The sequence below is a fragment of the Myotis yumanensis genome, unplaced genomic scaffold, assembly GCF_028538775.1.
Source record: "Myotis yumanensis isolate MYYU_CA2020_CCGP unplaced genomic scaffold, mMyoYum1.0.hap1 SCAF_3, whole genome shotgun sequence".
Lineage (NCBI taxonomy): Eukaryota > Metazoa > Chordata > Mammalia > Chiroptera > Vespertilionidae > Myotis > Myotis yumanensis.
In genome coordinates, this window is record NW_027223754.1 from 182,689,950 (window position 1) to 182,716,246 (window position 26,297).

A 26,297-nucleotide genomic window follows, 5' to 3' on the forward strand; every position below is an offset into this window, starting at 1 on the left:
ATTTCTCCTTTCCCTCCAAGTATAAAAGCACCAAGGCATGAAATGTCAGTTAGATGTTAAAGAGGAGCAGGGAGTGGTAGAGGGAAGGTAGAGGAAGAAGAACCTAGAACAAGGTAGGTGAAAAAGTTATTCAGCACTTCTGAGAAATAGACATTGAAGCAGTGAAGTATGGGGAGTTATATCTGATGTAATCTGATAGATCCTGTATTAACTTTAAAACACAGTGTTCTTTGTGGTCATCTTCAAAAGCAAGAGAGCATTTAAAAATGCTTAGATGAGTTCTTGGAATTAAAGATATTGAGTTGGCCACCAGTCTGCTTACTCTCACTTAGACTATTGTTCAGTTCTCATAAAACGGTGTGCCTTAGCGCCTCCTCCCATCTTCTCAGGACTGTGATGGTTTCTAGAAGACGGTCACTATGGATAGAGTCCTAGTGGGCTGCTTCTGTAGTTTCAAAACTTTTTGGCTTCCTTGTGCTCCATTGTGCTTCCTAGATTTAAGGTTGCTTTTTATAACTTGGATGTGGGGACATTATAGCCTTCCTCATAATCTCTGCTCTTGTTCTATAGAATGTTATTCATTATTCGTTTCTGATTTTATATTAATGCATGATGCTAATTTTTTGCATTGTAGACATGCCTCAAAGGTATTGTCTTTCTTTTTAAAAATAAAAAAAAAATATTTTTTATTAATTTAAGAGAGGAAAAGAGAGGGGGAGATAGAAACATCAATGATGAAAGAGAATCATTGATCGGCTGTCTCCTGCATGCCCCACACAGGGGATCAAGCCCACAACCGGGAATCGAATTGTGACCTTCTGGTTCATAGGTCGACACTCAACCACTGAACCATGCTGGCTGGGCAAAGGTATCGTCTTTCAAAGACTATTGTAATCAGAGCTGCTTTTGTGGAAATGGTGTGTATTGCTGTGAATATAGTTATTATGGCATTGTTTAACCCAATTCTCTCTCTACTAAATGGTTTACATTTTTCTTTTTATCCATGCACCTCCTAACTTCTCCCCTTCCCCCAAGGCGAGCTCAAACTCTTAACACAATTAGTGATTGGTGTTGGTTAACTCAGTTGCTTAGAGGGGTAGTGTCATCATCGAGACATCTAGTTATGTCTGTGGGGTGGGCGATGACAGGCATGATAGTGCTGGTGGTGAGGTCACTGCTTCTTAGTGCTGTGTTGTCTTGTGTGGATTGCATGTGGGGAGGGGGACCAAGTGAGGTCTCTGGCTTTGGAAATGACTCTGGTAAATAATGCTTCACTCACTTAATATAGAAACCATTCTGGGATGCTCAGGCATTATTTACATATGGCACACAGAAAACGAGGTTTAAATTCTTTAGCTATTAATAATATTCTTCCTAAAGTCATATAGTCAACCTGGAATATTTTTGCAGTTGGATTTTGTGGTTTGTTTCCAAAAAAAGCCTTCTAGCCTATAACAAGTCTTTTTACCTTCGTTCATACCACAAAACATTAAAGGCCCTAATTTATATTCATCCATGCCATAAAGCATTAAAGGCCATAATTTTTGTTTGTCTTATTTTAACCTTCCCAAGGTTATCTATTAGAATAGAAATCTCAACTACTTTACTTATGACTAAAAACTTCTGAGCTTAGATCTGTGTCACTTCCTCAGAGATAGTCCTTAACCCTGCTGCACTCTGCCCTTTTCTATCATATTTGTTAAATCCTGCTTTTCCTGTTAAAAGGTGAGCTCCACAAGTAGGGTACATGTCTATTTTGTTCACCAGCATATTTCCAGTATCCATAACAGCTCCTGGTCCATTATAGGTGATCAACAAATAGTTGTTGACTGTAAAGGAAAGTTGGGCATCAGGGCTATTTAAGAAGAGGCACAGGCAATATAGTCTGTGGATGATGACATGGATAAGAGGTATCTCAGAAGCAAGAGTCTGAATGGATTTATTAATTAGCTCATATTTAGGTAGTGGTGAGACTCAGATTTGTTGTTTAAGTTTGGGAATTAAATTATACATTCATTATGACATTAAGGAAGTGCCACATTGCTGAAAATTGATTAGATGCTCAACATAAATCTGCTGATTAAATAATGAACTTATTGAACAAATTGTTATAGATGAAAACATTTGGACAAAGATCCATAAGATGAATTTTTAGCTCATTGCTATAGTCAATCTGCCTAATTCAGCCTTTCATTTAGAGTAGTATTTTCTAAGGTTAGCAGGGAAAGTGTACTATATTCTCAGATCCAATAGATATTTTCTTACATGGATGCATAAAATACATCTGAAAAGGAAGGATGGAGTGTTTTAATAAAAGTACTCCTTGCCAAAATCATAATATTCATGTGGAAATGGGTGATCAAAAGTTCTTTCTATGTAGTATATCCCAAAAGGAGAACACCTTATTCATACATTATTCTGGTAAGCATTGACCATTGTCAAGTTGACATATGGTATGTTCTAAAATAGAATAATGATATTATCTCAATTAGTTTAAATAAATCCACAGTGTTTTCTTAATTAAATTTTTTCTTTTAGTGATCTCTTATTGTCCACTGGTGTATTACCAATGCCCAGAAGAGTGCATGCAGGCACTCAAGAAATATTTATTGAAATGAAATTGCTTGTGTAAGGGCTAGTAGTTGATCAAATGAAGCAGCAAACAAACATTGCTGGAAAAAAGTCAGAAATGGCTTTTGTTTTTCTCATTGGCCTTTTGTTGGAGGGCTTAAAAAATATTTTTTATAGTTCATTGGTTTAATAGTTAAATGTTCTGCTAATAAAATTATTCCAATTGTTAAGATAGAGTTAAATAAACCATTATTTTACTCATGGAATTTAGGTATTTCATGGCTTGAATGAGTCAGTAAAATCTGCTGGAAGGAGGGAAGGGATGAGAGAAGTGAAGGAAGATGAGTAGATGACCATGCCTGTGGCTCTGAGAGTTGCCTTATGTACATCATCCTATATAATAAGAGGCTAATATGCAAATTGACCAAACAGTGGAACTACCAGTTGTTATGACGTGCACTGACCATCAGGGGGCAGATGCTCAACACAGGAGCTGCTCCCTGGTGGTCATTGCACTCCCACAGGGGGAGTGCCACTCAGCCAGAAGCCCTGAGCCAGGCTCACGGCTGTTGAGCGCAGCTGCAGTGGTGGGAGCCTCTCCCGCCTCCAAGGCAGTCGGACATCCCCCGAGGGCTCCTGTCCGGGCTGACCCCCCTCCCCCTCCCCGTCGAGTGCACGAATTTCATGCACCAGGCCTCTAGTCTCATATCCTATCTAATAACAGACAAAGTTGCAAATTGACCGTACCTTCGCTACGCCCACCATGGGCTAATCAGAGCGATACGCAAATTAACTGCCAACAAAGATGGAGGCTAATTTGCATATACCAGCTGGGAGCGAAGACTGAAGACACCGTCGAAGGAAGCCAAGCAATGGAGCCGAGGTAGCAGAGACGGGCAGAAGAGAAGCGGCAGAGACGGGCAGGGTAGGAGCGGCAGAGATGGGCGGGAGAGAAGCGGCAGAGACGGGATCGAAGCCCTATTCTTGCGGGAATCTTCCTGCAAATGGGCCTCTAGTAATCTCATAAAATCCTGTGCGATTTTACCTCCTTTTAGAAACAGGAAACAGGTTTATGCTGATGTTGTTGCCGCTTCCCAGATCTTGTTTTGGGCCCAGATTCTTGTCTGGAAACTTGGGATTGCCAGTCAGTCTGGTTCTGGAAGCTCCCTGGCAACATGGAGGGGGCTTTAAGTTGGGTTTTACAAAGCAAACTAAGTATTAGTTGAGAATGAGTGATCCCCACTTTTCAAATAAATGACAGTATATTCAAATAGATGTGCAAATATACATGTATAACTCACTGAACTCAGATCAGTCTTCTGTCCTCACTACTGTACCTAACCTGTCCTTGTTAAGGTTACCACTGACCTCCATGTTGCTAAATCCAGTGGCAATTTTTAACTGTTTTCTTATTTAATCTGTCAGTAGCATTTGATGCAATTTTCCCCCTTCCTTCTTTATGTATATACTAGAGGCTCGATGCATGAAATCCATGCATGGGGGGGGGGGGTCCCTCAGCCTGGCCTGCACACTCTCCAATCTGGGACCCCCGGGGATGTCAACTGCCAGTATAGGCCTGATCCCCGGCAGTAGGTCATCCCCCTTGCAATCCAGGACCGCTGGCTCCTAACCACTCGCCTGCCTGCCTGCCTGTTGCCCCTAACCGCCTCTGCCTGCTGGCTTGATCGCCCCCTAACTGCTCCCCTACCGGCCTGATTATCCCCTAACTGCTCCCCTCCTGGCCTGATTGCCCCTAACTGCTCCCCCATGCCTGCCTGATTGTCCCTAACTGCTTTCCCCTGCCGGCCTGATCGCCCCTAACTGCCTCTGCCTCGGCCCCCACCACCATGGCTTTGTCTGGAAGGACGTCTGGAAAACTTCCGGTCTAATTAGCATATTACCCTTTTATTAGTATATATATTTAAACCAGGCTTTCAAGACACCGCACTTTGCTGTTATTTCTCCCATTCCATTGGCCACTCTTTCTTAGTCTCCTTTACTGATCTCTCCTCATTCTCCTGAGGAGTGCCCCAGGATCCATCCGGATCTTAGACCTCTTCTCTTCTCTGTCTACACTCATTCACCAGCTAGTCTCCTAACTTTAAATACCTACTGTATGCTGATCACTGCCAACTTTCTATCTCCAGAGAAGACTGGTTTTCTAACTGTAATCTGACATATCCAATTGTTCACTTGACATTGCCACTTACATGTCTAATGGGCATCTCACACTTGACAGATTTAAAATTAAGCTCCAGATCATTCTCTTAAAACCTGCCCCTCTGGTAATCTTCCATATCTCAATAAATGGCAAGTCCATCTTTACAGTTGTTCAAGCCAAAAACCTTGGCATGATTCTTGATTTCTCTCTTTTTTTCTTACCCTATTTCCACTGCATCAGCTCTTCTTCCCAAATATCTCCAGAATCTGCTTACTTCTCACTACCCCTGCACCCCAGTCCAAACCACCAAAATCTTTAGTCTCTTGTTACACGAGACTCCTAACTAGTCTGTATCTTTCTGCCCATGACATCCTACAGCCTGTTCTCACAGCAGCAAGTGATGGTCCCAAAATATGGAATATTGCCATTCCTTTACTCACCATTCAGTGACTTGATTCTCATCTTAGAATAAAACTCTAAATCTTTACCATACCCTACAAGGCCCTACAGAATTTGTTCACCAACCTCCCCACCAGTTAATTCTCTGATCTCCTCTCCTACTTCTGTCTCCCTTGCTTACTCATCTCCAAACACAATGGGCTCTTGGCTGTCCTTTCAAACCCCAGGAATGTTCCCTCCTCCAGGTCTACACCAGTGGTCCCCACCCATATTGGTAAGGCTCACTCTTCATCTCCTTCAGGGATTTGCTTACATGGCTCCTTTGAGTTCTTCCCTGACCACTTGTTTAAATTGCAGTTCCTCTTCAAAAGCATTTCCTGGTCCTCTAATGCCAATTATTTCTTTCTCTCCACAGTCCATGTCACCACCTGGCATACTGTTCATTTTACTCATTTATCTTTATTTATCATCCATTTCCCACTAGAATATAAGCTCCAGTGGAACAGCGATTACCACTTACTTTCCTGTCACCCAGGACAATTCCTGGAATAGCAGGCACTTAAGCAAATCCTTGTGCAATAAATGAACAGATAACTTGAACATAAAGACATAAATCTATATCTAACAATTTATAGATCTAATTAATGTGTTTTGAGTGTTGATTTCAAACCCTCTTCTCAGGAGTGACTGAGAAAGTGCCACATATTACCCTAGATGTGTGCGTGCTGGCTTCTGCCCATTTCTCCCCTGTGTATCCTGCTCTGGAGTCCCTGGACGGGTCTCTGTTGTGGTCATGGAGGGAATTCTTAATTCTGCAGGCAAATGCTTAGACTTTACACTTTGAGTATTGTATCTTTTTAAAATATATTTTTATTGATTTTAGAGAGAAGGGTAGAGGGAGAGAAAGATAGAAACATCAGTGATGAGAGAGAATTATTGATTGGCTGCCTTCTGCACGCCCCACACTGGGGATGGAGCCCGTAACCCGGGCATGTGCCCTGACCAGGAATCGAACGGTGACCTCCTGGTTCATAGGTCAACGCTCAACCACTGAGCAGTGCCGGCCGGGCTGAGTGCTCTATCTTTATTAACTGTATCTCCATAGTTCTGATTGTTCCGTTTACATACTAGAAGCCAAGGAAGGGAAACTGTCTTCTTGTGCTGAGTCCAGAGCCTATCTCAGCTACCAATGAGCACAAAGATGTCTCTAATTTTTTTTCTTGTTTGATTATTTTATGCCTAGGCAAGACTTTTATAGTATACATTTATTCTTTTGGTATAACCTATATTACTTACTTCAGATTCATCCAGGATGGCCTACTTAATATCACTGTAGCTATTTATGTGTCAGTTATATATAGTAAGGTAAAGAACTCCCACCATTATGCATTGTTTCAGCCAGCAGGAAATTCTGTATCTGGTGGTTCTTGCTGATCTAGCTAAAAGAGACCGAATGACGCATTTCACTTTCAGGGGCTATTGCTGGGTTTGGATATTCCCTGGTACTATTAATAGCACTTCAGGGAACACTCAGGTACAGTGAGCATATTTTTTTTTTCAGTCCAGTTCAATGTTTGCAGAAAGAAAGTCACATGCTGTCTGGTTCAGTTATAAGTCACTTGCCCCTCAGTGCCTCCTAAGTTCTAAACAGACCCACCCAGCGTGTTCAGTTGCTCATAAACACAGCACTGGTTCTCAGCATACTTTTGTGTCTTTGTTTATGCTGCTTTCCCTGCCTGGCCAAACCGCTCATCCTTTAAGATTCATCTTGAGTGAGAAGCCTTTACCTGAGTCGACTTGGTCGAAATGCCTTTTGTCCTTCTCTAGGATTCTCCATAATATTTGGAGCTTACCTCTCTCTTCTACAGCAATTTCAGCGTTATCTTAGAGTCTGCTGCATAAGTATATACGTCACACTCCACTCACATCCAAAATTGTGAATCCTGAGGCATATGACTTCTGTATCCTTGTATCAATCCGCAACAATTAGCACAGTAAATGCTTGGCAACGTTTGTTGAATGATTATGACCAATTGTATGAATGAATGAAATTGCATTCAAGTGGGGAACATAATTCATTTGCATTTGTTCCCAGCGTATTGCCTTTAAAAATATGTGTGTGGCTTGGATTTTCCCCTTTTCCTTAGCAGACACTACTATGTGCATGGCCAATTTGATACAGGGGGGAAAAAAAGGAAAATATACTGCAGAGAGTTAAAAAATTTTTTTTTTAATTTTAAAGGAACAGGCTAGTTTGTTCCTTAACAAACTTCTTGCATCTTTCTTCTTACATGTTCCCTTCGCTCTGCCCAAACTCGGTCAAATTCCTCCAAAGGGTCTGCTGTAAACAATGATTTTGTGAGTAGTTGTGTGTTCTCTGCAGTGAAAACCCGCCTTGTTTTCTGTTGCTAGGCAACCCCATTCCAGCTGCCCTTGAAGAAATGTGCGGTGGTGGGAAATGGTGGGATTCTGAAGAAGAGTGGCTGTGGCCGTCAAATAGATGAAGCAAATTTTGTCATGCGGTAAGAGAGAGCACCCACAGCGTGGCCCCTGCCTTTTCTCCTTTCCCCCACCCCTCCCACAAGCCCTGGGGCCTTTGGAAATTAGTCGCTTGTGATTAATCAGTTGTAGCTGCTCTTTAGCTTCCCTTCAAGTTCATACACAAGTGAGTTCAGGAGAGGATGCGGGAGGGGGGGGGGGGGGGCAAGGGAACGTGTGTGCCCCCAGAAAGTACGAAGCTGAGAAAGGTCCAAGGGTCCTGGCAGACCCCCAGAGTGGGAACATGAAGATTTTATTTTAGATTACACAGTCGGGTGCCTAAAACTTTAAAAATTGTTCTGAAGACTAACCCTGCATGAATAAATATTTTAATGTATTCATGTCATTCTATACCATTTTTTTCTTTGCTTTTCACAAAAGCATTTGTGAGTAGCAGGTGGGATTTGAAGAGGGATTTGATCTGTATCTGAGGAGGAAAACTGGAGGGAAGGCGAGGGGATAAATTTCGAGCAAGGAGTAAGCTTGGAATAAAGGACTGAGCAGAGTAGTGATGTGAGCATCGCTTTCAGCAGAAAACGGGAGGCTTCTGCAGCAGCGAGTAACTGAATCGCTAAGGCACATCCCACCACGGGTACAGACCACCACACCGTACTGGCACCAACCTGTGCTGTCGGGTGATTTTGACCAGAGTGAGGACAGCAAGTGATTGGATTGACACGATTGGGGATTGTCTGAATGAAAGGAAAGAAGGACGGAGTGTGACAGCATGGAGGGTCCTGGCTGGAAAGCGTGTGAAGTGACAGACCTAGAGTCTGGGCTGAATAGGAAGTGGGGGACATAAAGGAGAAAGGAAGGGAGGAGCCAAATGGGGCCAAATGATGGGGTCATTCAGGGCCTGGCGGGGAGCGGGGGGGGGGGGGGGGGGGTGAGGATGAGGGAGGGGTGGAATGTACGAGCTGAAGTCGAAGAATGGCCTGCTGGAGTGTATAATTTTGGAGCTTACCTTCTCCTGGGATGCTCAGATGTGTTGTAGAAAAAGAAGACATTTGTTATTGGAAAAAATGAAGGCACTCAGAGGATGGAATGCTGAGCAAAGGAAGGAAGTAGATTTGGTTTTTATGTTCATTTTGAAGGATAACAGGTAATGGTCTGAATGGGAAAAGGCAGCCCAGAGAACACCACATCACCTCTGAGCTAAGTGAAGCAGGGAGAGAAGAGACTATTTGGAAGTGTTTCAGGAGAAGCCATATTTGTGGGAAGGACCCGATTTCCTCCCAGAGAATGAGAGCTGGGCGTCTGGATGAGCCATCCCATTCTGGGCACACACATGAGCAGCCTTTTGGGAGACTTTACTGTGGGAAAGACACCAAGAGCAGTGGTAGTGTCCTGAGTCATGAGAGTGGCCGCAGGGGTAGGGGGGCTGGAGACCTATTTAAGATGTAGGAGTGGAAACAATTGCCTGGAGAGCAGAGCTAGAACAGAGACCCTGGGTCAGATTCAAGTACTCACTTCAATACATTGGCATTAAGCAGAGGCTGAGAAGCCAGCAAGGAAAATAGAGAGGTGGGAGGGCCCTTGCCACAAACTAGCTGTGGAATCTACAGCAAGTCTTTTTTCCTCGGCTGGGCCTCAGCTGTCTAATGTATTTGAAGAAGTGGGAGCAGACAATTCCTCAAGCCTTACCACTGTAGAAACTCCGATTCTATCTGTGATCGTAGGAATATTGTGTAATTGTCACACAGTTCATGTAGTCGTTTAAACCTTCAAATTGCTCTCAATTATAAATTAATTTGCTCTTCCCAAAGACTATGTAAGGAAGAAGGAATGGATAATATTATACTCACAGATTCAGGGAAGTTAAGTGGCTTCAAGAGATCTTAATGCAATGTAGAAGGAGGCAGTACAATAAATGTCTTTTTATATTATTCTCAAGTGCGTATGTGTGTGTCACTACATTTAGGAAGATGGATATTTTAAAGGTTACATGTGGAAGACTAGGCCCAAGCATCTTAGGGGGTTACCAAGGGGGGGCCATATTTATTGCAAATAACCAGACTAAGTTGGCTTTGTATATAATTCGGTGTTGATATATTCAAGTTTAGAAATAATGAGTTCCTGTGATTAGAGTCCCAGCACAGTATGAAGAAGTATAATGTTCATAGATGGATGAGGGCAGTGAGGATTGAAAAAAAATTCAAAGAAGATGGTATTATAGCTAGAGCTATGTGTGCATGTACCTTTGATTTAATTTCAAGAATAGTGCCATTTTCAAAACATTTGATTTTTTAAAAATTCTTATTTATGGTTTACAATATGGAAGTCATTAAATGTTGATGAATTATTTTAAAATTATTTTTACTTGACCATTTATAGATCTATTTATAAATGGCTGCTCAATACACACTTTTGGAGATCCTTAGAAAATTGAGATAGTATCATATATTCAAGATTAAGCATTAAGTAAGGAAATTTGATTAAAAAGGACATAGTATATTTGATTAAAAAGGTGTCTGAACAGTTACAGTTACAGTTATGGCCTTACCTGTACACAGTAGTATACCAGAGCACAGTTCAAAATGTCTTTTAGGATTGGAGTATAGCAATGCTATAATGTTCTTTGGTTAGACATTTTCAAATACATCGAACGCCAAAAACCAATTTTCCATTTTTCAAAGTAAACATTGGCTTTGTAACCAAAAATAAGACTTTAAAAAATAATATTGTAGAATAAAATTTATCTGGAAGATCTGCAAGACAGAGATAAGAGAGAAATTGGGTGGCTCAGGGACACATAATTGTGATGCCTTTGGATATGATAAAACGTGCATGTTTTGCATACTTAAGTACATAAAGTTTAAAAAGCGATTTTAGGCCCTAGCCTGTTTCGCTCAGTGGATAGAGCGTCAGCCTGTGGACCAAAGGGTCTGGGGTTCGATTCTGAGCTAAGGGCACATACCTTGGTTGCAGGCTCCACTGTGGCCCAGGCCCTGGTCGGGGTTTGTGCAGGAGGCAATCAATCGATGTGTTTCTTTCACATTGATATTTCTCTCTTCCACTCTCCCTAAAAATCAATGGAACAATATCCTCAGGTGAGGATTAACTAAAAAAAAAAAAAAGTGCTTTTAGCATTTTTTAAAAAAGGTTGAAGTCATTATGATTTTTTCCAAGGACATATTTTCATTTTTGTTTGTATAGACTGACTTCTTGCTGTGAAAGATGAGTTCATTGGCCCAGCCACACTGGCATGAACACACAGGTCTGAAAATATTGTGGCCTTTCTGTACCAGTTAGTAGATATCAGCCACTGGACTCTCCCTCTCTCCTGGCTGCCCCATCCCACCCAGGACCAACCCCAACCCCCACTTCTCCAGGACCCAGTAGTAGTCCCATCTGTTTTATATAATGGCCGTCAGGCAAGGCTTTGTTTGCAGAAAGTATTCAGTGTGAAAACTGCTTGAAAACCCCTGCTCAAGGTCAGCCCTCAGGCCCTTGCAAGTTTGCACATCCGGGATTTCTGAGAATGGAGGCCTTTCTCCCTAACACTCTAACTCCTTATGAAGTCAAGTGCACATCTGCATCCTGGTGTAATTACCTTGCATCCAAATGGGCAACAGACACAAGCTGTGGGTATTGGAGGCGACCCCTAAGCCGGCTCCAAATCAGATGAGGCTCAAGTGGAGGCGGCAGGAAGGAGTGGGCTTTGCTGCGTGCCCAGCCCTGTGCCAGGTGCTCAGGGTCCAGATCCTCTCCAATCCTATGAGAGGTGTTTTCTTTGCTCCCTTTCCTCCCTCCTTCCTTCCCTTCCTTCTGGATTTACTGAGCACCTGACTGTGCCAGGGGTTGGGGTACAAAGGCAAAGCTAGCATCCCCAAGACCTCACCTCCCCGTGAGAGCATCATCCAGAAAATAGCTGTGACTGGGGTGGGTGCAGGATGCAGAGGGAGCCCCAAGGGACTCAGGGAGGGTTCTCCAGTGGAGTGAAAGCCGAGCCGGGATTTGAAGGAAGAGGAAGGGCATTCAAGGTGGAGGAAACTGCATGTGTGAAGGCAGGGAGTCAGGAAAGAGCCCGCCTGGTCTGGGAACTGTGGGAGGGCGATGGAGCCCAGGTCCAGGAAATCTGCTGGGTGAGGGTGGGGTCCCAGAACCTACTACCTGGACCCTCTGCCTCCTTGACCTCCTTTGCTCCTGGCTTCCTGGCCAGGAAGAGGCCTCGCCTACCTGCACAAAGGGAGGCTTTGAAGCTGGAGAGGAGTGAGGAAGGAGGGGCCAGCTGGTGTGTATTTTTGGATTGCTTCTCAGAAATCTCCTCCTCCTCTTCCTCTGCCTCCTCCTCCGACACCATGGCAGCTGGGGGAGCCGCCTGTGAGCTGGGCTGAGTTGAGGGGGAGGTGGGCTGGGGGTAGAGACTTCTGCTCCCCCTCTCTGAGCCTCAGTTTTGGCATCTAGAATAAGGGCACGACAACCCAGTGGCTGGCTCCTGTCAACCCAAGTGCTCCAGGAAGTGGAGGGCCAGGCTGGACTCATTAGGGGGAAGCCTGGGAGGTAAGGATGGGGCTGGGGAGTACCCTGCATCATCCTGCAGCTGGGGGCTCGGCAAGGCTGTGAGGAGTCATGTAGCCTGCACTTCCCACCAAGCAGCCTGCCCTGGTGCCCACTGCTCTGTCACTGCTGAGAAGCCCCCAGGGGAGTGGGAGACAAGGCCTAGGCACAGACAAAGGGATGAATCTCCCTGTGAGCCCCTGCAGTGAGAGGTCTAGGGAGTCTCCTTTGCTGGGGCACAGGGCATAGCTGTTCCCAGAACCGGATCAAAGCCCCAAAAGGAGGGTCAAGGAGGGGTCTATTTCCTGGGGCTGCTGCTGCGATGACTACAGACTGGCCTAAACCAACAGGAACATGTGCTCTCCCTGTTCTGGGGCCAGAATCTGAAATCAGGGTGTCTGGGGCTGTGCTCCCTGGGAGGGCTACAGGGGAAGGTCCTTCCTGCCTCTGGGGACTCCTGACCAAATCCCTTCAATCTTCACATGGCCCTTCTTTCGTCTTCTCTCGCCTTAGGATTTTTTTTTTTTTAAATTTAAAGATTCCTTGCCACCCTATTCCCCACCCATCTCCACTACCCAATTCAAAGAATATTTCATTTTTCATCAGTTCTATGATCACATCTTTTAGGTTCAGAAGCCAAGTTACTAAGACACTTTAGCCCAGTGATGGCGAACCTTTTGAGCTCGGCATGTCAGCATTTTGAAAAACCCTAACTTAACTCTGGTGCCGTGTCACATATAGAAATTTTTTGGTATTTGCAACCATAGTAAAACAAAGACTTATATTTTTGATATTTATTTTATATATTTAAATGCCATTTAACAAAGAAAAATCAACCAAAAAAATGAGTTCGCGTGTCACTTCTGACACGTGTGTCATAGGTTCGCCAACACTGCTTTAGCCATTAATGTCTGTTAATTGTGACAACAAGCAATAATGCCAATTTTGAAACACTTTTACATAATTATGCCTTATTAGAAACAATTTGACTGTCTTAAATGTGCCTTTTATGTAAATCTTTGTAATGATCAGTTTAGGAGTTGAGCAGCTAAAATTATAGTGTTGGGGGGCAGGAGGGAGGGGGGTAAGGGATCAACGGAAGGACGTGTATGCATGCATATAAGCATAACCAATGGACATAAGACACTGTGGGGTCGGGGAGGCCAGGGGATTGTCAAGGGTGGGGAGGGAAAAAAGACACATATGTAATACCGTTTGTAATACTTTAAGCAATAATAATAATAAAAAAAGAAGTGTTGCTAAAGTCCTACAATTGGCTCCTCTCTGAGGGGGCGTGGCTAGGCTCTGGGGGCGTGGCTGGACTCTAGGGCGGATTGAGCCAGTTTAGAGCCCGGCTGAGGAGCAGAGGCCCAGGCTGTGGTGGCGGTTACAAGTGGAGGCATGGAGGAGTGCGCCAGCCTCTGCGGCGTGGGCTCTTCGCGGGGACATCGGTGTGGCGTGGGCTCTTCGCGGGGACATCGGTGTCATCAGAAGCGCCAGCGCCCAGCTGAGACGGCAGCGGCCCACAGCAAGCCGTCCCTGGCAGAAAAGCACGTCGAGGTGGACGCGGGGAGTGGAGGAATCGCGAGCCCCATGCCGCCCCCGCCCCCGCCACCCCCCGCACTGCTCGCTGCAGGACCTGCCGGTGGAGATGCTGGTGGAGATCTTCGCCTCGCTCCCCGGCACCGATCTGGTCAGCCTGGCCCTGACCTGCACCAAATTCCACCACATCCTGCACATCGACAGCATCTGGAGACAGCGCTGCCGCGAGGAGTTTGGCTTTCATGAAAACTTGCAGAACCTGGAGATGATTGGTATGTCTTATCGAGAATTCTATGCGAAGCTGTTCCCATACAGACACATTTTGGGATTGTGGCAGCTAAATTACAGCTATAGAACGCTGCTGAATGTCGAGGTGGACGGCTCATGCATTACTGGCTGGCCGTACAGGCCTTCCCTTAACACCCATGTGCGAGGCCCAATGCATTTCAAGCCCTCGTTCAGAATTCGCCTGACGGAGAGGAAATCAGCCACGGTCGAGTGCATGGCAGGCCTCCTCGGCAGGCCCCACAGCAGCCACATGCAGATTCAGAAGGACAGGCTCACCATCCAGTGCAAGAGGACAGACCACCGAACGGATTCACCAACGCGGCTTAGGGGAGGACGGGGGCGGGGGCGGGTGCAGGAGGACGGACGGCGGTATGACTGCCTGACCTACCGCCGCCTCTACCTCCCGCCACGCCACCCGGACGACCTCATCAGGCCAGGCCTCTTCCACGGCAAATACAATGCCTTCGGCCCAACGACCGTCATGCTCAGCTTCCATGGGGAGTATGCCAGGGTGACGAGGCTCATGGGGATAGGCACGAAGGCGTTAGAGATCCACCTCATGCGCCGCATTCAGCTGAGAGATGGCGAGATCTTCCGCAACTTCAAGGAGCTCTCCCGCGTGGTCCGGGAGATTGACGAGCAGGTGACCCAGGAGCAGCAGCAGCAGCAGCAAGAAGACGGGACTGAGGAAAGCCAGGGCCATGGCTGGCAGAGCCCTGCCCAGCCCAGCGTTGGGGAGTCCGGGGCTGCCGCTTCGGAGGAGCAGCCTGTCCCATTTGTTCTGCCTGTGGGCGTGCGCTCAAGTGACCAGAACTACCCCGGGACCTGCAGGATGTGTTTCTATGGCGTGGACATTGATCCCTTCGCTTACCCCAGGCACTGCTGCCCTGGAGTCTTCATCCTGTTCGATGAGGACCACTTCGGGTTCATCTGGCTGGAGGAGAAATACTTCTTCTGGTACGGCAGAGTCCAGGACACCTTCCAGAATGTGGAGGCGCCATCCCCGCAGGCCTTCCTGGAGATGCTCAAGGACATTCAGTCTAGTTTTATATTTTAATCTGAATAATTCTTTACTGGCATTTTTTTCAATAGTTTTTCTTTATAAATCTTAAGTGGTTTCCCATTGCTTATAAAATTAAAACAAAATCTTTTCTAAACAGCTGTATTGAAGTATAATTAACTTATATAGATAAACTACTGTTGATTTATCTGTTAAATCAGTTGATGAAAAAATAAAATAAAATAAAATAAAATTATAGTGTGCTTTTTCTGAGAAAGGAGCTACAGGGTCGTGTCAGAAACATTGCACTCAGAGAAAGTTGTCCCGGAAGAACTTAAAGCAGATATTCACACCAAAATATAATTTCATTATTTTACAGGAACGCATTTATAAAATGTTATCTTTTTTGTTTTAAGCATTTCCCTCTGCTGTAGGATTTGGCAGTCAGTACCTTCAAGTTTTTCTTGCGCGTTTATGGTAGGAGGTATGAAGGAACCTAGACATCTGAGCCATGGATCTACCCACAAGGAACACACAGAAAAACAAAGTATTTGCTTCATTTAATAATGACGAAGCAGGTTGACAGCACTCTTTAGCAATATTCAGATTTTATAGTTTTAATGTAGACTGGTTGGTTTTCATGTTATGAAGGACCATCAAGATCAAAGCTTCTTCAAGAGACAGATGTCCAGATTTTAGCCTGTGTTTGCAAAGATCAATTAAATCATAAGACCACAGTCAGCCCACTGCCAGATGAGCCTGGTTGCTAATGTATAAGCTCACCCCCTCCTGAGGGTCCTCAGAAACCACATGGGGTGTCATGTGACTGCTAGGCTGGAGATGCTTCAAGAGCAGGCTCTGCGACTCGGCTTCCCCCGGGCTACCCACAGTGTTGGTTCTCAGTGGACACTCAGAAGTCACTGACTAGCTGACTAATCTGTGGGTAGCTGCCACAAAAACCAGTATCTCATTACCAAAGAGCAGATGAAAGGAAGACTCTAAATCAACTGAGACAGGGTTCCACCTAGGATGCCCTGATGTGGTAGGAGTCACAGGGTGAGTAAGAGACAACACCAGGGAACTCGAGCTGATCAGCTGTGTGGGTGCCCGGAAAATTCCATGTCCTGGGGAAAATTTGTTTGGGAAAAATGTATTAGTTGGGGAACTGCAGAGACATTAATATTTGTAAGACCTCTTTACCTACAAACAAACAATGCTTTAGTTTGTTGAAGTAATAAAAGTTAGTGATGCCTGGATGTGGTAGAAGTCAGGTTAGAGATATGGGTGGAGAGGAGAAACTAGGACACAGTAATAAAATAAAACCTAGTGGAAACTGTAGATTCATTTGAGATTGTCATAAGTAATAGATGTGTATTTAATTAATTGACATGCTATTTCTGATATGTGATATTTTTGAGCTTTTACTATGTGTGGGACATAAAGGTAGGGGCTGTTTATATATTTCTCCTTTTAATCTTTACAACAACCTTATTGGAAAGGAAGACACTATCTTCATTTGTCTAATGGGGAAACTGAGGCCAGGCTGATGAATTAATTTGTCTAATTTCTCACTGGCAGAAAGCCATGGGATTTGGATTTGCAATTGCCATATTTCCCATTGTAAACATTCATAAGACATGGCCACGAAAAGCAAACCAGAGAGTGTGTGTGTGTGTGTGTGTGTGTGTGTGTGTGAGAGAGAGAGAGAGAGAGAGAGAGAGAGAGAGAGAGAGAGAGAGTTATTTCCATCACCAGGAAAACATACTCTCTTCCTTGGTGGATCTGGGATGGTGGATAATCATTTCATTTCTCTAGATGACAGATCACTATGACTTCACCAGTAGTCAACCCATACACTGGTCACGTACACAAAAGGGGAACATGCATTGATTTAGCACATTATAACGGTACATTCAAGGCAGGTTTTGCCCTGAATGTACTATTATAATTTAGAATTTGGAAAAAAAAAGGGAAAAACACAAATACAATTCCTCCCTGTCTCTTGAGGTTTAGAGGTGTGCAGAGTACAGTGTAGGTCCTGTGTTCTCTCGTGTCCCACACTCTCCTGAGCTGCAATTTCAGGTCTAATACTCCCTGTCCTCCCACTTCAAAAATATTTTGAATGGAATAAATTCATTCCAGATATTTCTCTTTCCTTTCATAGATCATTTACCTCTGCAGCTGATGTTTTCTTTCTTCTAAAATAAAACTAGTTTGTATGACAGTGTTTTGAAGGTGCTGATAGTCATCTGATGTCCATTAAAAGGGAGAGGTGATAAAAGTTATTTGTGAATTGAGCTAGACTTAGTAAAATTCCTATTTGTTGTGATAATTAACAGTTTGAAGGTAGGTAATTCATTCTAAAATGTTTGTTTTTGTTTCCCTAGATGCAATCTTCCTCCCTTGTCAAGTGAATACACTAGAGATGTTGGATCCAAAAGTCATCTAGTGACAGCTAACCCCAGCATAATTCGGCAAAGGTAAGCATTTATGACTTTTGTTGGTGAGGGACTAGAGAGGAAGGCTTTTGAAGTATTAAACATCTAAAGACAGTGAGCATAGGAAACAAAGAAGGACACCATCTGGACAGGCAGGAAGGATGAAGAAGGGAATTGTAAATAAACTAGACAGGATTATGGGAATCCAAACACCATTTCATGCTCCTGCTGGGATTCTGTTTCTTGTCTTCAGAGACGGTAGAAATAACATGAGGACCCATTGTTTTGCTCAAAGAAGCAACACAATATCCTGCTTACTCATTACTACTACTTTCCAATTTGTTGGCTTCGGTCCCAACTCATTGATTGGCATTGATTGTTGAACTGAATTAATATCAGTTTTGTTAAGAATAAGGATAAAAGAAATGACCAATCTACTGCATATGCGTGCATAAAAATAACAATATTGTCAGAATGTATAGGAGTGTATGATGATATTATATTATATCCATCAGATATGGGAAAGCAAAATGGAAAATTCTTGCCCTAGTATTGATTCCAGAAATCTTGGCAGCTGCTGTGGGAGCTTCTGTGTGCCAGTCTCTAGTTGATGAAGCCCATCAGTAGGCTGCTTCTCCAAGGACTGTTCATTGTGGAAAATGACTCAGTCTCTGTGAAAAGAGGAGTCAGGCGTTGCCGTTAGACTCTCTTGTGTAGCTCGCAATTAAGAGTGAAATATCCAGACATCTGGGCTTTGGTGCTTGTCCTCTAAGGAAGTCCTATGCAAGTGGCCAGCACTTGTGTGTCACTTTTTAAACACTGTTGCACTACTTGTTTTGGCTCTTAAGTAAGTATTCCCATAAAATAGATGTCTAGAAACACAACCAAGTAATTTTTAATTTTGAGGGATATTGTGAAATTACCCTTCCAAAACGTACCATTTACTTCCTCTTCAGTAACAGGTAAAACTGCCTGTTTCCTAATCCTAATTATGTATTATTAACCTTTACATTTTTACCAGTTTGTTGGGTGAAAAATGGTACATTACTTACTTATTTAATATGTATTTTTTCTGAATACAAGAGGGGCTGAGTGGGTATTGGCTATTAGCACTTCTATGAATTGCCTATTTGTATTTCTTGTTTATTTGTGCTTTTAAAAATATCTTCCTTTTGATTTAGAGGAACTGTTTATAATATAGATATTAAATCTTTGTTTGCTATGTATGTAACATATGTTTTCTCCTAATCTGTCACATATCTTTTAACTTATGTCCTGTCAGAACTTAACATTTTTTATGTAATTTGTTAATCTTTTTCTTTATGGTTTCTTTTTAAAAAAAAAAATCTTTCCTCAGATGATCTTTCATATCCACATCTCCTCCAGTGAGAAAATATTATATTGTATTTATCTAGTAAATTTATGGTTTCATTTTTCATATTTAAGAAATTTAGTCCATGTGAATATTTTTATTTTTATAACAATAATTTTATTGTTTTCAACAAAGACGTTTTCATTATCAGAATTTAAAACAAAAGAGAAAAGTACAAAGAAGGTAAACAACAAATCATCCCAAACCTCCCCATTTGAAAACAATGGTAATTAATATTAGGTAAACTTTTTTCAGATATTTCATATGTTCTTCAGGACTTTGAAGTTATTGTTTTATTATCTTCTTAAGTTCAAGTGTTGCCAATCAGAAGTCTAATAGAAATTTATTTTTTGTTCAAGGGAAATCTTTTCTCTCTCCACTGATAACTTTTTAAAATTTTATTTTTATCATTTGAATTCAGATAGTTTACCAACATTTATCTTAGAATGGGTCTTTTGAAATTCATGTTGCTTAGCACATTAATGAGAGTTTCTTTGCGTTGGAAGACTTGAGGGTTTAGTGGTGAAGATTCTGTACTCTCAGATGACTTGGGTTTACTCCCTGTTCACCACTTACAGGCTGTGTGAGCGTGGCTCAGTTACTTAACACTGTCTCCATCAGCTTCCTCATTTGTAAAGTGGGGATAATACTTTTATTATAGTGAATTATACTACATGTGTATATATATGTATACATGTGCATATATAGGGGCATCCCCCAAAGTGTAAATACACACTTCGAATAATTATAAAGGCAGTGGATGTTAAAATACATTTTATTTTCAAAATTGAGCTATCAGCTGTTAAAGTGTGTATACACTTTTGGGCCCACCCTATATGTGTATGTGCATATATATCTATATATCTTAATTATATATAATGCTTAGAACAGTGCCTGGTATACTGTAAGCACTATATAAGTGTTAGCTATCATTAGTATTATTTTTTAGCTCTGAACATTCTTTCTCTCTGATATTTGGAAATATGGAAGCATGGAACAATTAGTTTCTAAAATTTCACTGAAGCCCTGGCTGGTTGGTTGGGTGTTGTCCTGTGCACTGAAAGATGGCCAGTTTGATTCCTGATCAGGGTGCATGCCCAAGATTGTGGGCTCAATCCCGGTAGGCAGCCAATCGATGTTATGCTCTCATAGTGATGTTTCTATCTCTCTTTCCCCTTCTCTCTTCTTCTCTCTCTAAAAATCAATAAACTAGTCTTTAAAAATATGTCATTAAAAATAAAAAATGACAGTCAAATTTGTGAATCAATAAGTTGAATGACCAAAGATTAGCTTGATACTTACTTTTTAGGGTGATTTGTTTTTGATGTAGCTAATGTAGAAGGAGAAAATAAAACATCACTCTCTTAAAGTTTAATTATTGACTCTCACTCAATTCTTGAATGTGTGTATTTATTTATTTATTTGTTATTTTTCATGGGGGTCTGATCAGGAAGTTGGCAGAAAACCACCAGTGATGATGGTGTTCTTTTGTTTCAATTAAGTGTGTTGGGGCTCTGGGGACCCTAAGGATGAGTAGTTTTTAAATTTGGGATGAGTTTGTCCCAGGTTCAAGAGAATGAACAAAAGGGCAAGAGAACTCACAGAAATATTTTTTGGTTATTTAAACATCTTTTACAAATAATTACAGATACAGAAGAAGTTCCCAAAAAAAGTATGGGAAGTTCCTATGTACTCTTCATTCATTTTCCCCAATAGAAACATCTTGCATAACCATAATATATTACTTTAACTATTATTTTGATTTGGGAATAACTTTTAAGAAGGAATAAGTATTCTTGTGGAGTGAAATGAGACATCCAAGGGTAAAAGATTCTGTTTCCATAACTTCATATGTGGAGTTGATAGTAAGACTTTAAAAAGAAAGTGAACAAAAATATTTAGAGCAACATTTAGAGCAAGATGAAGGGGGGGGGGAGAGAGAGAGAGAGAGAGAGAAGGAGAGAGAGAGAGAGAGAGAGAAAAAGAGGAGAGAGAGAGATAGAGAGATAGAGATTGTGTTATTGAGAAAAATTATGAAAACTACAGGAGAAAGGAAAGGGAAACAATTAAATACTTAAGAGACAAAATAAACCTGTTGGTTAGGACTTATGTTCAACATAAACAATTAATACAAGGCAAGCAAGAATCATTATGATTACAAATCATTATGATTAATCATTTAGTCAGCATTTTCATGTGCTAGATTTTGTGCTATTTATATACATTGCAGCATTTAATCCTCAAAACAATCCTAATAGGTAGAATATTTTAAATATGTATTTCCAGAAAAAGGAAATGTGATGTGGTAAGTTTAGTCACCTGCTCATACTCACAGTTGCTAGTAATCATTCTGGGACTTCACCCAGACAGAGCTCAATCCAAAACCCATGCTCCTAATCAGTTACCATCACACCAGGTGATCTTTCCAGGTGATCCATGCATTGTACAAGGAAACAATCGAGTTTTCATAAGTGACAAGTTATTTTGGAAAGTTTAAATTTTTTCACTTAAAAATTGTATTCAGTGTAGCAAGGTATTTGGATTAAAAATCAAAATGAATATAACTATTCTATTTTGTGAAATAGGGAAATGATATACCATTACAATAGCAACAAGTAATATGATGTACTTAACACAAAAAAAAGCAAGCATTCTATGGAAAAAATTTGGAATTTTATTGAGACATTTCAGACAACCTGACTAAATGTATGGATATACCATGTCCATGACTAAAAGACTCAGTATTGTAAAGGCATCAGAGCTATCCAAATTGGTCTATAGATTCATTGAAATTCCAATAACAACCTCAATACGGTTGTGTGTGTATAACTTGACAAGTTGAAATGCAGAGCCAAGAATATCAAAGGAGCTCTTGAAGAAAAAAATGGTTGGAAGAGTTACTCTATCAGATATTATAATCCAGTACCTATATATAGCTATTATAATTAAGACAATGTGGTACTGGTGCAGAGATAAACAAACTGATCAGTTAAACAGAACAGGGGCCTCTCAATCAGATCCACATACATAGAGACTCTTAATATATGACAGAGGTAATATTGTAGATCAATGAGAAAAGGAAAAACTTTTCAGAATGATGTTGAGACAGGTGTCTATTTGGAAACAAATGAAATTACATTTCTACCTCATACTTTATACAAAGCATTGTTTCTAGATAGTGGAGACTGAAACTTGAAAAGCAAAACGAAATCTTGTAGGAAACAGCACAGGCCTTGTAATTTCTTAAATAAATAGCACTAATTGAAAAGAAAAGACTGATACGTTTGATATATTAAAATAAGGAGCTTTTATTCATAAAAAGACATGCTAAAAGCAGAGCAAGTACAACCACATTATAGAAGAAGACAACTAACCAAGGACTTGCATTCAGAATATATGAATAACTCATTTAATTTAGGAAGAAATTAATATGAAAATCAAAAATCCCAATAAAAAATGTCAGAACTAGACTTCAAAGCACTAGTCTAAATAGCAAGTAAATGAATGAATATATGCTCAACTTCATTAATAATCAGAAAAATGCAAATAAACATTCAAATGAGGCATTATTCCATATCCATTAGGTGGCAGCAATTGTTTCAGCTGTTGGTGAGGATGTGAAGCAATAGACAGTATCATATATGCTGGTTGGAGTGAATATAATTACAACCACTTTGGAATGCATTTTGACATTATCTAGTGCAGTTGAAGAAGAATGTACCCCATACCTTAGCAGTTCCATTCCTAGCAGTGGTTCTCAACCGTCTGGCCCTTTAAATACAGTTCCTCATGTTGTGACCCAACCATAAAATTATTTTCGTTGCTACTTCATAACTGTAATGTTGCTACTGTTATGAATCGTAATGTAAATATCTGATATGCAGGATGGTCTTAGGCGACCCCTGTGAAAGGGTCGTTCGACCGCCAAAGGGGTCGCGACCCACAGGTTGAGAACCGCTGCCTAGAGAAAAACAACAGTAACTATAAGGGAGAAGTGCATGATAGTTGTTTATAGTAGTTAAAATCTAAAATAGTTATGACACTTGACTGTGTGGCTCAGTTTTTGGAGTGTCGTCCCGCTCATGGGTTCCCAGGTAGGGCAGGTGCCTGGATTGGGGTTCGGTCCTGGTTGGGGCATGTATGAAAAGAACCAATTGATGTTTCTCTCTCACATTGATGTTTCTCTCTCTGTGTCTCTCTCTCACTCTCCCTTTCTCTAAAGTCAGTGAGCATATCCTCGGGTGAGTATTAAAATAAATAAATAAATAAATAAATAAATAAATAAAATAATTGACTCTACCACTGTGCATCAGTGATAGAATAAATAGGAAAATGTTTACATAACAGAATACTTTATAGCAATTAACTATATAACCACCCATAATAAAATGGATGAAATTCATAAACCTGATGTTGAGAAAAAAAAGTAAGTCATACAAAATACAGTAGAACTTCATATAAAGGTAAAAATAAAACTAACAGTATGGCTGAGGGACACATACAGAGCAAATAAAACTATGAAGAACAAGAGTGGTCCTTCCCAGGGGAAGGAGAGTACTGGGTTGGGGAAGTTTTTTATTCATATCTTATACAGTCTTCTCTCAAAGCTGTTCAAACCCAAGGTGTTGGCAGCGTCTTGCACTTCCATGTGACTGAAAATTAAACTCATTGGGCAAAGCTGTGCAGTGGAAATGCTAAGTACCACTAATTTTCAGCTGTCCTCCAAATTCTTGATTCTTATAAAAAATATTCCACCAAGATTTATAAGCACTATGAGTTTTCACTACAAAATTCTCTTAGAAAATATCAGAATCAAAATAAAACAGGCTTGCCCAGCCAGGGAGGTTCAGTGGTTGAGCATTGACCTATGAGATCACAGTTCGATTCCCATTCAGGGCATATGCCTGGTTTGCGGGCTCGATCCCCAGTGGGTTCCTGCAGGAGGCAGCCAATTGATGTTTCTCTCTCATCAAAGTTTCTATCTCTCTGTCTCTTCCCTTCCCCTCTCTCTAAAATAAATAAAAACATATTATAAAAAGATAAAATAGGCTTGAGAAAAATTAAATATCTATGAGGCCATATGATTATGGTACAAAAAATAAGGTTAGAGAAGTTAATATTTGTTGATGAATTTAACAGAAATTACTATCACTTTTGTTAGGATACTTGTTTAAATTCATTCTTATTTTTTGAAAAACAGCTGTATTGAGGTATAATTGATATTCAAAAAAAACTGCACATCCTTAATGTATACACTTTGATGAATTTGGGTCTATGCATACACCCGTGATACTGTCACCACAATTAAGGTAATAAATACATCCATCACCTCCAAAAGTTTCCTTGTGCCTTTGTCTGTGTGTATGTGTGTGTGGTGTGGTAACAACACTTAACATGAGGTATATCATCTCAGTAAGTTGTTATTCAATGGGTGTAAAATGTGTTCTCTTTGACAGTACCCAGAACAAAAAGATTAGTTAGGATGCCTGTGACACAAGATGAGAAAAGGCTCCTATTGCATTTTTATGGGCTGGGAGGAGAGAGAGAGTCTGTTCTAATATAGCTGCAGAGTCTGTTGGACGTTCAATTGCTATTGTCCTCTTCCTTTCTTTACTGAGTTTTGCAGGTGGATGGCAGCAATGATCCATGCATAAGATTACTCTTTATCAACATACCAACTAATCCAATGGGTTTTAAACATTTTTGTTCAAATATGCCTTACAAGAATGTTTTAAATCCATCTTTATTTCATTGATCATTTTTAAATCACTTGATTTTTTGGCTACAAAGTTAAATAGCTGGCAAGAATGTATGTTCAAGGCATTATATACTCTGCATAGGCTTTAAATATATACAATCTAAATCTGAGAAATACAGATTTAACTCTTCTGATGTTACATATCCTCGTAGCAATGTCAATAATCTTTGTCAAATTGATTCAGTAAGTTGAGTTGACTTTGTGTCAGGAAAGGCAGACTACTTTTTAATTCAAGTACATGCTAAAACGTAACCCCATATCATCATCTCATTTCTGAACTCTAATTATTGACTATGTAAATAAGGTAAGGAAATTGCCAAGAGTTTGTCCCCTGAATAAAATAAGGCACAGTCTTTCTGTTTCTTGTGTTTTTTGAAATGTTTTGCTTTCTCTCAAGGGACACTGCCTTAGGAGCTGTGTATCTTGGAAATATTTTTTTGTTTGTTTGGTGGTCTGGTGGTTTTTACACTCTGCATCTTTGTAATATTTGGGATAATAAGAGGTATGCTTTTATTTTGTAAAGTGGAAAAGGGAAAATTATGAAAGTAGAGTTTGGAAAAGAGAAAGCTGTTTAGACTGTCAAATTAGTCCCGAGCAGATGTTTTAGGAAAGTATCTATGTAGAAGTGGAGGATTTGGAAATTCCTGGGGGGAGAGGGAGATTAAGATTCAAGTGTCATGAGAACCAAGATGCAGAAGCACTCATTTAACTAATACCTTTTGAACTCTGCTCTGGAAGAGGGAATACAAAGTTGAGTGAAACATGACTCACACACTGGAGTTACTCACAGTCATAGACATTGCCAAGGTCTTGGGGTCTACCTAAGGGGCTTTAGGGGCTCCTTGAACCCCTTCTACAATTTATGCAAAATTTTCATGGATGTGCATGTAAGCATCTTTAATTTTCCAAGGGTTGCATTATACAAAAATGGCCCAGACTGAGTCATTATATGATAGCATCATCTAAAAGAAGAACTCAGAGTTCTCAAAGCTTATTTGTCGACTTGCAACAGAATTGAAACCTCAGTAGCCATTTTTTCTTATCACAGCAGTTCCATACATATTTGGGCAAATGATTTTAAAAGATAACAAGTTGAACTAAGCTGACCTATCATGACATTAAGAATTCATTTTTAAATATGAAAGCTCTAACTTGGGAAAGATTGTTATTTGCAGCCACTAAAACAGAGCAGCAGGATTCTGAATGTGTGTGTTTCTATACAGGCATATTCGAGAAAATAGTATAGGTGTGAGCAGTGTGGGGTCAGAATCTCTTACCTGTGCCATTGAGGTCCCAGCAAGTTGTTTGGCACACAGGACATGCACAGGAATGAATAAGTAATAGATACATTTAAAAATCTCCTCCAAACTGAATTTCTGGTTTAAATTGTCTTATAAAAGGAAATTCAATGAATTTTTTTGGTGTCAGTTAAAATGCATTTCTTATCTTAAGCTGAGGAGACGAATGTTTTAGTAACTGATATTTCAAAACAGTATTAGTGGAATGCTTAGCAGGGAAAACTTGGTTATTTTTTTTTTAAAGTTGTCATGAATTAGGAAATAAAAAAGCTTTCAGGACAAATGCAGTATAAATCACGGTGGAGTTAACCTTTTAAAATTTGTAGGCCTGTAGCTTTTGATTCACTGGGTGAACTTGATATGAGACCCTAGTATTTATTTGAGGTTTCTGTATCCAGTAGAGCCTGGATAGTCTTTCTCATACAAGAGGAA

The 26,297-nt window shown here is 41.1% G+C and overlaps 1 protein-coding gene across 1 annotated transcript in view; it reads left to right on the forward strand.

The window, feature by feature from the left end:
- ST8SIA1 (ST8 alpha-N-acetyl-neuraminide alpha-2,8-sialyltransferase 1) overlaps positions 1–26,297 on the forward strand; it is a 141,969-nt gene that overhangs the window by 75,749 nt on the left and 39,923 nt on the right. The window contains exons 3-4 of the mRNA XM_070410580.1: positions 7,544–7,653; positions 17,387–17,479. Coding sequence (XP_070266681.1) covers positions 7,544–7,653; positions 17,387–17,479 — 203 coding nt within the window. The remainder of the gene's footprint in view (positions 1–7,543; positions 7,654–17,386; positions 17,480–26,297) is intronic.